At 38.2% G+C, this 12,411-nt stretch overlaps 1 protein-coding gene across 1 annotated transcript in view; it reads right to left on the bottom strand.

Moving 5' to 3' along the window:
• The window catches only part of Smp_142960 (glutathione synthetase), a gene marked incomplete at both ends in the record, with an annotated part of 36,084 nt that overhangs the window by 16,923 nt on the left and 6,750 nt on the right, over nt 1-12,411 (bottom strand). The window contains one exon of the mRNA XM_018799906.1: nt 11,881-11,963. Coding sequence (XP_018653773.1) covers nt 11,881-11,963 — 83 coding nt within the window. The remainder of the gene's footprint in view (nt 1-11,880; nt 11,964-12,411) is intronic.

Here is a 12,411-nt window from a genome sequence, read left to right as displayed (position 1 = left end):
AAACAGGGAAATAATCATTTACGATTCCATGATCTTTTATAGTCCAAGGATGAATCATTCATACTTAATTCATGTGGTACGCTCTACCTGAGAAGTTTATCAAATAATCTTTCATAAAAAGTCTAAACAGTCATGAAACTTCAAATAGGGATGGAAAGACCGTCAAGATGAATGAAGTCTGCGTAATCAATTCCAAACGAAATTTCTTCACCTGAGTAATTTCTTTGGTTCGAATTCGTGAATATATATCCCATAATGAGCGAAGATAAGGGTCAACAGAAAGAACGCTGAAAATTCGGAAACATTATAATGAAGACTTACGGCTTTAACACATCACCCAGAAATTCGTGATCCATTGCAACCCTGTGATACAACAAGTTAAAATCACATTGAATTGATTGAGCACGACACAATAATACTTTTGGTAAGGGAGATGGTAAAAGTGTACATGGTAAAATTGATGGGTTTCCATCAGCTACCTTAAGAATCCCTATACACCGTTAAACTATTTACGTAAGTATACCATTTGAAACTGCAAATTCAGATGCCACCTTGTGCATATCTAACGACCTTAAGAATGAAATTCGCCGTCTAGGTCAAGTTACAGCTGTGAGTCATATGTGGATGAATTCTAACACTTCACTTCTATCTAAAGTTTAGGCTGATGATATTACTCAGAAGAACAATAGAGCTCCACTACCAAACCACTTATCTCAGAGAACAAAACCTCACTTAAATTTAGTTTCAGTCCTCAGTGTCATTCTGCAAACATTTAGAAAGTTGATAGATCTATATAGTATGTAGTTGCACTTATTCTGTAGTGACCCGTTTCCTCCATGAGGACTCCCACTGACGAAACTGACTCCAGGTGCTCTGTTTTGTGTTCCACCTGAAAACATACTCTCTATCAACCTAAATCGCTCACTGATGGAGTGATTTGGGTCTGTAGGGTCGGTGAAATGTCACTGAATATCGAACAGATCATCGATCCCTGTCATGGTCAAGGATAGTCAACGCGCATCAATCAATTACACGCCATGGACTGGCCCACGCGGCAGTGGTTGTTCTTTCACTTCTGTAATTTCGTGGTTGTACCTTAACTAATATATTCTTGTAATAACGTCTTTTGTGTTGTACAATCTCCATAGCGTCCATGATCCTTTGATGCGTCGATGGTTCAATCCACGTAAGGGCTGGTCGCGAGGTTGACTTCAGCGTTAGTTGGTTCGTCACCATTCTCGTCTAACTCTAGTAGGCCCCCAATCATTTCGACATAGAACATCAACGTTGATGTTCTACACTGGTGAACAAGACTTCGAATAACGCAACCTATCACTACGATTTTTTCTATTGTACTCTATACTTATTATTTTTCCTTTTTACGTCTCCTATGTTAATCAGTTGCTCCGAACATTCGTTGCTTCATATCCTTGTTGATTAGTATTTCAACTGAAATAATTGGTTCAATCGATAGAACTAACCAATCAACTACGGCTATAATCGACTATCATGGTTCTTTAACAAGCATTAGCAGTATGTAAATGCTCCCGTGTAATATGTCTGTTAAAATATCAACCACTCGTAAGTATAGCCTTAAGGCAACACGAACGCATATCTGTTTGCAACTTATCCACTTGTATAACCAATACAGGATAAACTGTCGATTATAAATTCATCTTTCTGCTTAATCACTATCAACTAACTACTATCAGAAACTATCTACTAGAATATTTTACTTTCTTGACCACTGCCTGCCTAATTTCCAATTGCTGAGTTCCATGGCGAATCAGAGGATACAAATGCTAGAAATTTACGGTGAGTTTGAACTATAAATTTCCTGCAATGTTAGATCTTGTTTAGACTGTTTCGCCAGGCAATGCTACGTGTTTGGCTCAAATTAAATTTGGACGTATATCAATTCAGTCTACAACGCTTCGTTAATCTACGAATTCGATCAACAAATTTCAATTACTTGGGAGCAAGAGTAACCCAGGCGAGTTTCATAATTGAGTTAGTTAATTTCGTATAATGTTTATGATGTCTAATAACATTTCGCGGCTACTTTCACTTCGAGTAGTCATACATTCTGTCACTGCCGTCAAATTTTAGTCGAAACTATGTACATTTATGACTCGTAAGTCAACATATTCCGAAAAAACGTATTTCATGTACACGAACAATCTTAGTCCATGTCCTAATGAGACACTTCGTCGTACTTGATGTCACTTAGCGCTAGATAATATTTTTTTTACGAAACGATCACGTTATCTAAACCTAAACTTTAGTTACATTGGTGGTTACCATTTAAATTAATGTTTACTATGCGCTTTGTATTTGCTGTTATCTCACACGGTAAATCATGGCTCGATTTCCTTATTGCACGAAAGTCACTTTAATTCTGTCTTCGGCTCATTCACATGCAATACGGGTTTGGAAAATATCTAAACGACCTCTGAAATTCTCCACGAACATCACGATAGTCTTCGTACATGTTTGCTACTGCACATCCAATTACTATATTACCGATGCCCAAACGAACTTTCAGTACAGTTGTCAGTATACGAAAGAATGTTACTTCGATGTGACATTACAACACATCCGAACTATTGTAGTTATTCAACTTCGACGTCGTATTTTTTTTCATCTTATGAAGTATTGTTTCCGCGTGACTTATCTAATAGATGATTTCGGTACATCAATCGGCTGTTCAACTACTCGACGATCTAAAGCCTGTCCAGTTCAATTGGTGGTTTGACGACACTCATTCACGCGAATCATCGGTTTACGCAGTCGAGCGCATCTCCTGCAAACTGACAACGATATTGTCGTCTCGACCCCGACACTGACAGCATTTTTCACCGATATCATTGACATGAGTCCAGAGTGACACTCTTGGTTTCTTATGTTCTTTTCGACATTTTTCGGTTCAGTCATCAAACACATATTCAGCACTCACCGTTTATCATCTTTTAGAGATTTCATCGTGCCACCTTTTCGCTCTCGCTCTGTATTCTTCGACCCATATTGATTTTCACAGCAGTTATCAGTTTTTCCAAACTGACTGCAAGTTGATCAGAAGCTTCGCACAAGGAAACCACGATTTATCTTCACGGTTATACTTTTGTACTTACAGTTAGTCTGTTAAATATAGATATAACTAGAAATCAACGCTTACGAACAGTTTTCGACGACACTTACTGACTTTCTACTCTGAACCGATAGCAGTACAAGCATCGGCATCGATTGATAATACACTTATCGTACTATCACTGTGACATCACTACTCTTGCGGCAAACTTAACGTTTCTCGTCTGAGGAACTCAACCACTTGTCATAGCTGTATTTTTCAACGCGACTTGATAAAACTCTAAAATGTCATGTTTCTTTTTCTATTATTTCTATGGTTGATCGCTTAACATTCAACCAACGTCCTTGTTACGTGTTATTAATCGTTGTTTCCCGATCAGTTTCTGCAGCCTCCTTTCCATTTCTCTCACAGCTCGGCAATACCCGGAGGATTCATATTAATCGTCTGGCAACTTCCGGCGCGCGACTACTCCCAACATGTTTGGTATCGATTCAAACGGCCGTTGAATCTGGTGGGGGAGTATTGTAGGGTCGGTGAAATGTCACTGAATATCGAACAGATCATCGATCCCTGTCATGGTCAAGGATAGTCAACGCGCATCAATCAATTACACGCCATGGACTGGCCCACGCGGCAGTGGTTGTTCTTTCACTTCTGTAATTTCGTGGTTGTACCTTAACTAATATATTCTTGTAATAACGTCTTTTGTGTTGTACAATCTCCATAGCGTCCATGATCCTTTGATGCGTCGATGGTTCAATCCACGTAAGGGCTGGTCGCGAGGTTGACTTCAGCGTTAGTTGGTTCGTCACCATTCTCGTCTAACTCTAGTAGGCCCCCAATCATTTCGACATAGAACATCAGCGTTGATGTTCTACAGGTCCATTTCATTATATCTGGGTTATGAATGAGATGATATTTTTGGTGTTTCCGGTCGTTTTAACCGAGTTATTTTTTGAATGTCCCTTCTCCATACTAGTGTGAAATTCGGTCATTTAACATCAAGTTTTATAATATATGTGCTACTTATTCACATTTTATCATAATTTTCATAGTTAATTTTAGTGGATATCAGAAGGGGTTTTTGTGGATATTTCAGTATTTTCATAGTTGAAATCATGAGTCAATTGAAGCTAAACCACCATGGAAAACCTGGAAGCACTGGTGGTCTATCTTCAAATGACTCATGATTTCAACTATGAAAATGCTGAAATATCCACAAAAACACCTTCTGACTTATCATAATTGCTTGGATTTTATCTTGATGATCCTGGTGCATCACCAAGATAATTAAATCTACTTAAACTTCATATTGAATCAATCAAACAATAAGATGCATTCTTCCCTGAATCTAATGCAATCTTCGCAGAAACTGTAATGATTTATATACGAATAATCTTAGCTTTTGAACTGAACTTGATAAAGCAAACCGCACTGAATTATTACGACCTTCATCACACGTCATATATTCGTGTCCTTGTATTATCACACATATACAACCGTTTATTTGTGTGCGAATCTGTCACTCATTGTTTTATATAATTCGTCATTTTGTCACACTTCACATTGTCTGTTACGAACTATCTTAACTCTTGCGTTAAGTATCACATGTTGCGTTAAGTATCGCACATTTACCTCCTCTGCTTCGCCTTCCTACGTGTAGATTTGATGTCTACAGCCTAATAAAACCTTCAGCATTTCTAGAAAAGCTTATTTCACTTCCGTATGCAACTCTCAAGGAACTAATTTTAGACCACGTATGGTGTTCACATTTGGAATGCTGTAAAAGAGCAAAATTTCAAAAACTGATTCTTTAAGACATCATGAATTCCACTATTACTGCGTCATTCCAATCCAATGCGTACTCAAGGTTATTAAAATGACAGTTCATTGAGGAGTTGCGATACAGGTCACGTTTGGCGAATGTTTATCCTGAGGCGAATTTCACTCGTGTAATTTGTGTGTATTCGTGATGCATTATGCTTTAAATGTGGTATGATTGGACACATACATGCAGTTTGTAATACTACGATTCATTTCGTTGCAATCAATCGTAGACTTTGTAATTCTGATCCTCTTAAGTTGAGTGTTTTAAATGAATCATACTCCGATTGGATTCATGATATTATCTTGCCAGTTATGCGTTGTTCTCATTATTCATGTATTTCTAAGGAAATTATTTGCGAATATGTGGAAGATAATAATGATAATAATAATTTATTCTCAAATAACAGTTTGTTACATGAGGCATGCCGGTTTACAGGCAAGATCAAATTGTTAAAGAAGTTACAATTTTCACTGTTGAGAATTACTCAGCTGGGTTGATAATATATATATATATATATATATATATATATATGAATGTAAATGGATTTCGTAAGGAACATATCAGTATCACACTTTATGGAGGTAGCGTTGCAACATACAGCTGATGGTCGAGAATAGATACATGCGAAGTTGGAGGCTTTTAGAAGTTTCGAACTTATATCACTCCAGAATATCGGAAGCTATACCGAATGCACTAAAGATACGACCAGTATTCCAGTTTGACAACTATTTACTAGTAACACCTTCTATATTCGAATCGTCCCCCGCTTGATTAAAATCAGAAGTCAGATCCGAATAGGTAGGAAAGATATATTTGATGCGTTATCAATATATCAAGAAGCGGTTGCTCTAATCTGGCTAGTGAACGTAGGAGCTGTTTCCCACGCTGAGTCGTAACGTGATCTGGTGCGGATGTATGACCAAACGCCTTCAGTTAAACAAGTCCTCTTAAAACAATATGGTTAGCATCCAATGTCGAACACTTAAAGAGCTATTGATTTTGGGGAATTATTTACAGCTACAGCACCAAATCCCGATCAAAATTCTTGTCTTATTTTATCACATGTGGTTTGTCTTAATGATTCATTTATTTCTAGTGAAGTCCCAATTAAATGTGAGGAACAAGTTCCAAATTAGTTAAAATCTGGTTACAGTCCCTATGGTATCACATTAAATGTTACTTGTCCTCATATTGGATTTATTTATAGTGATATCCTTGATGAATGTGATAAACATGTCTCGAATGAGTCAAATTCTAGCTACACTTATGATGTTATTGTGTGAGTTGTTGGATATTCTCACAACCAGTGTATGTCCAGTAGAATCCCTAGTGAGTGGTATGGTGAATCAGAGGAAATAGAAAGTTTTTTCGAGGCAGTCAGAGAACCAGTTTATTCAGATGTGAAGTTCGCACAGGCAGAAAATTTAAATCAACCCCAGGGTTATCCTAATAAGTATCAGGCAGATGCATATTTTCCATTTGATTGTTTTGCAGGTGATCCAAGCCTGGATGAATCACATGAATTAATTACACACATCAATGCATATTTATCTCATAACTGGAACAATGGCATCTTGCATTCCAATGTGAAAGGCGAAAGGAATGTATATCACATTTTCATGCAAGTCAAATTATATGTCAGCGTGTATTTCCAAACACTCACATATATTAATGGAAGTGTGAGATATGAGAAGATAATGCAGATTCAGAACGTCAAATTAGTCATGACATCGTAACCTAAGGACCGTACATTATTTCCTGGAGGGAAAGTGTTGGAAAATCTATGCTTCAATCTCCAGATATCAGTAATTTCAGTACACAAACGACATGTTGATCATACACAATTCCATGACCCAGGTGAGTCTTTTCCTATTTCACTTGTTAATTGAAATACTAGTCGGTATATTCTAGATCATACACAGTCTACTTCCAATACACAATCGGACAGATACATGATGAACCTACGGTTAACTGCCAAAGTTTGGATTCTCATCTAAGTTGTGGAGGATGTGGTGTTTGTAAGAACTAATGATTTTTTATACTTGATATCTCCCTAGTTTCGAACTCTAAATGCAATACGTCTGTTTGTGCCCATCTAGTTATTATTATTAGCTCTATTCAATATTATATTTTTGGTACAATGTAGAATTCGCAGCACAAAGTATTTCAGCAAGCCTCCGTTTCTTAGTTGTTGGTCGATCCTTAGGATTAATATTGAGCAGGCGCTAATAAGATGCTAGGAGTTTAGGAATCGAAATCTGAATAATGTACATTCTTCTCCATGCGCATCGCATCTGATTGTGCTCTTTTCTAACTTGTACAGAGAAAGGTTGTGGACATTTCTCGAATGCACCTGAATAGGTTATGTGATTGTTTGAAATAATGATATGTTGAAACAAACAAGGAAACAAAAAACTTGTTGAAATATCTAGATGACGAGAACAGTTAACCCAGATATTCAACTAGGCCGCGCTGCGTTATGTCTGCGATTCCTAGCTCATATAAAAATCTAAATAATTCTAATGATCACAGTACTACTAACGGGACGCTGCAGAAAAAAGAAAAGCAAGCATTAAGTCAGTTGATCATAAATCCCCATGAATGTTTAAGCGTTTGAAAACGAACAGACAAAGTTATGCTGGGCAGAGATGGATGGTGAGTGGAAGCTGTATCCACAATACATGTCCCATCCTATGAGACTAATCAGTTGAATGTATCTGTATTCGAGAGTTGATGTTCAGTCTGCGACTAGAATGCAGTGCTATATGCGTCAAACGCTCTCGCATTATCCACCTAGCTACTGAGTCCAGGTAGCCACTGACTGGAGTGACAGGGTGGACTTTAATTCAGCATAAAAGTGGATGAAATGAAATTCATCACGGCTTGCAGATAGAGTGGGCATAGAACATGTACCACCTCTCGCGCATTGCCTTAACTAGCTAGTTTGATAACTCCAGCCCTGAGTTCCCATCTTACATCTACTATTATCGTGACAATACAGTTTAAGTTGTTGACTACTAGACAAAAACTAAGAAATCTCATGTTCAGTTTATTCGGTCGTACCTTCTGAAACCTGAATAATTTCCGTTTCAACTTTTTAATCGCTTGTAAATATTGTGAATGACATCAGAAACGCAGAACTCTCGAAACGTCTCATTCTTTAAACTCACAGTAGTGTGGGAGGCACTGTATTCGTTGTTCACCATCTGACACCCTCAGGGGCATATATATTCAAAACTGTCGAGAAAACCTTCAGTATAACTCCTATTCTTCATTAACGCATTTTATTCCTGCCTTCTGGAGATCGTATCCCATCACTATCTGGCTGTACTTAGCATTTTTTAAAAATCTGGTTATACTCCATAAATTCACTAATCTGATCGGTGTAACTGAGTTTACTAATATTACTAAATTCGGAAACCTTAGTTGAAAGTGTACTAGAACTTACTTATGTTGTAGCAGGAAGGAGCTTCTTTAGAACCTTCTCTCCGTCAAACAAGTGTCTCAGGATATGCTGTATCGAAGTGAATTGATTTTCAACATACAATTCTTGAAGTTGGACACATTATAAATGAGAGGATTATTATTAGCCGTCAAGCTTTTAGATAAGGTCAAGAAAAGTTAACGCAGAATTTTTAATGGGAAAGGAACTGTTCAACCATGAAGATATAGTCACTCAATGAATCCTCTTAGTCTTTTCATCAAATATATTGTTCGGTTCCAGGTAAAAAGTGTTTCTCGAAGGTTATTGTAAATAACTGTCCACTGTCATGGCAGAATGGGTCAGTATAGGCGATGACATAACTTCGACGTAAGCGCTTGAATGGTAAACAGTTCTATTATGGTAAAGTCACAATATCGCACTGGGTCCAATAATCGAGTATCAAAGATATGTGGTTGGCGTCCAATAGCGATTGACTATGATTGCCGCAACAGGAAGATTACGTGCCAGATATGGAGTTGTATCCCTCCGTAAACCGTAAATCAGAAGGCAGTTGACGAATGCAGTGAGATATGTTTGTTGGCAATCTCGTGGTATCGAATGCATACTGAGATCGTGTCAAAGTTTACAAGCTGAACTACTGAGTATAAGCGAGTTCGTGCAAGGTCACAGATAACAGAGGGATGTATGTGTTTTGTACACTTAAACAAAGAGTTACAGTAAAATAATCACTTGTACAACTGGTCATAATAATAATTGTTTCCATCATAATAATCACGTTCTCGTCATAGGGGCAGGTCACTACAGATATTTGCACCAATATCAAACTACATTTAGGTCTAACAACAAAACTGGTCAGAATATCTCCTTTACTTACTTTAAAAGCTTCTTAGAAGTTCATGAATGTTCCGTCGACGAGCAGACCATTATCTAGGACTTTTGTGCAGTTCTAATTCGCAATTAACAAGCTGATCTAGGAGACAGATATGCTCAAATTCAGTTTTTTCGCAAAATCGTCAAAGTGTTTGTTCCTCGGGTTCTGTGTTCAGGTAGCTGGTATGATCTATTGGTTATGGTGAGGTATGATTTTTGTTATGCTCCCTTATGATATGTATACAGTCAGGATAGGTGGTCTTACAAAAACCCAGCACACTGAAAGGACAAAAATGGTTCTCTGCTGAAACTATACTCAAGAAACCATCTGTTTATAGCTATCATCAACTTTAAATATGAAAAGTAACATTATTTCACAAAGCGACTCTGAATGTCGACTCAACCATGGGGATGAACAAAGGATATCATTGACCGGCCGTCTTTAAATAGGCTTGACATAAGACTGTTACTCACTCTGGCCAACATGTTTAGACTCTGACCACGACCTTTCGCCACTAATTGTTTACTATTTTCTTAAGAAAGGAAAAAAGAACACCCTGCTCAGTTCCGCCTAATAATGAAAAACTTCACGGTTTGTTTCCTGAACAACTAGAATACAACAGTGTCTGGCGAGAGGCAGGTTATCACCGAAGACAATGTAGGACGGTCGTGAAATATTAAGAATTGGTTTAAGTCGAACATTAGTACCGTTGGATGTCAGCCCAATGGTTTACAGGTTAAGCGTCCGCGCGTGAGATCGAAGTTTCTGGTTTCATATCCCGCGTGTGGGATCGTGGATGCGCATTGCTGAGGAGTCCCGTACTAGAACAAAACAGCCATCCGGTGCTTCCATATTTTCCATAGTGGTCTAACATTAATCCATTTGTAGTCTCAATCAAGACCAGAGAAGCAGCTAATTTATCATGAATCTTATGTGTACTAAATAATTTCGATTGCTATACAAACAGTTGGGCAGATATCTGCCGGTGACTTAAAACTCATTGAAAGGTACCCAGAAACTCAACCAATTAATCTCCGAGCACAATGAGGAGCCAGTGTGATTTAAATCGAAACTGACTAAAAGCCTCATCAGTTATCGAGAGGAGTAGTGGGTAGCGGAAGCAAAAGAGATTGAAAAGAAAGCGATGATGGCTTAGGACCATTAATTTTCCCAAATTATGACAGAAACAGGTATTGAAATGTCACGTTAGTGAGGCTGTATCCCAAATAAACATGGCCACGACCTAATTCCAAACTAAATGAATGTAGCGATTGGTGCGTCTCTCCAAGTGACAGATAAACGTTCTTTCGGATATCAACTTTTCGGAACAGCTGGGACTGTAAGGTGAAATGGACCCTCAAATCATAGTAAATTTGATGATACCATAGCTAGTCTAAGGAGAGGAATAGCAGCAGGCCTTGATAAATTAACCTCACAGATTTTTGCGGGTGGTCGATCACTTCAAGCAGTTGTATTGACTGAGATGTGAGCTAGAATCTGATACCAATAGATGATTGTTTCAATTTATAAGGCAAACATTCCCTACTGATAACCATATCGAAGTTAGTTTGCCCAATATAATGTCTACAATATAAACTTCCATGTACATCCATCGCTTAACTTTGAATCGTGAACGAAAAACCGGAAAAATCCATGCTGATTTCAGACGTGAAGCTGTATGTACTGATCAAACATTGGCTCTTCTTCCGACTATAACAATATTGCTTGACATTAAGACAGCATTCACATCTACTGATCGATAAGTTTTGTAGCAATGTCCTACAGTAAGAGGCATACCAAAGAAGTAATTCAACCTTGTATAGGCTCACTACTAAAACGTTTCCCGTCGAGCTGGAGCTTATGATGAACTGTTATCAGGATTGTTCTTGTCTGGAGAAATCTCGACACGAATTCAGAAAGCCCGGTTGACGTTTGAAAACTTGTATAACATGTGGTTTGTGTTGGTTGTTCCCCTTCCAAATAAAGAACGAGTATACCAACCGACGTTTTGCACCATCCTACTTTGTACCTGTGAAACGTGACCTCTAAGAATAGAGGATATCCCATGTTACTAGTACTCTGTTACAGATGCCTTTAAAGTGTTCCTCGTGTATGTTCGGACCAAAGTTGGTAACTCTGAGGTTAGACACACAAAATTAGGTACAGATGGAAAACCGATTGGTAAAGCAGTCTATGTTTATGACGTGAGATAGTTAGGACGTATCCTACGTATGGTCATCCACCGAAGACCTCGACGTGCAATGATGCTTCGTGTAGGAACAGGTTGGAAGAAAAGTTAGTGGTAAAACAAAATGTGACATCAGATTAAGAAATAACTGACTGATAGGATGAGCCGTGTAGTAGGTGTATACTTCTTGGTTATGATCTATGCGACCGACCCAGCTAAATGTTCAAGACACTGGGAGTCATGGCTCAAAATCCCTCGTAGTTGTACAGGCAGATTTACTGTTCGTCTCCCTTTAGACCTCATACTTGTTCTCCCTCCCGGCATGCAGGGTCGTTGGTGCTCACTACTGAATCTTATGTTAGGATGAACTGACCGTCCAGTTCCCTCAGTTTTTCAGTGGTGGTCTAAGATTGGTCGATTCATGATATCAGTGAAGCAAAGTTAAATACTCAAAGATAACTTGGAAGAATCCCATGATTTCATAACTGCAGATAATTTGTATCTTACATCAGCCTTATTCGACGTGAAAACACTACTCACAACCTAAACTTATGATTAAAGTTGAAATTAAATCTATTGTTCACACGCTGTTCATTTAAATTTTCGTAAATTTTCAAGTTAAAATATTCTTAGGTAATTTGTATTAATAACGTCAACTGATTCAGTGATCGAAGTCTACCTCATCTTTTCATAATACTTATTAAAAGCATTGGCGTTTACTCACATCAATGTCTATACGTTCATAAACACAGAGTAGACTGGAGTGAAGACCAACCCTGAGGTGCAGGTGTATCCAGCTGACGAGTCCTAAACAGGACGGGGCGCACATCCTGGGTTTCACTGCTAGGCGTCATCTATCTCTGCTTGTGACTTACTGGCAATACCGAGAAAATTCGCACAGGATACACGTCTGTCGAAACAGGTTGACCAGTTGCAGTCCTAAACATTAATGAGGATCCAAACAGCCAGTATATATGAATCGAAAACATGC

Source organism: Schistosoma mansoni, chromosome W (genome assembly GCF_000237925.1).
Source record: "Schistosoma mansoni strain Puerto Rico chromosome W, complete genome".
Taxonomy (NCBI): Eukaryota; Metazoa; Platyhelminthes; class Trematoda; order Strigeidida; family Schistosomatidae; genus Schistosoma; species Schistosoma mansoni.
This window is presented reverse-complemented; position numbering and strand designations above follow the sequence as displayed.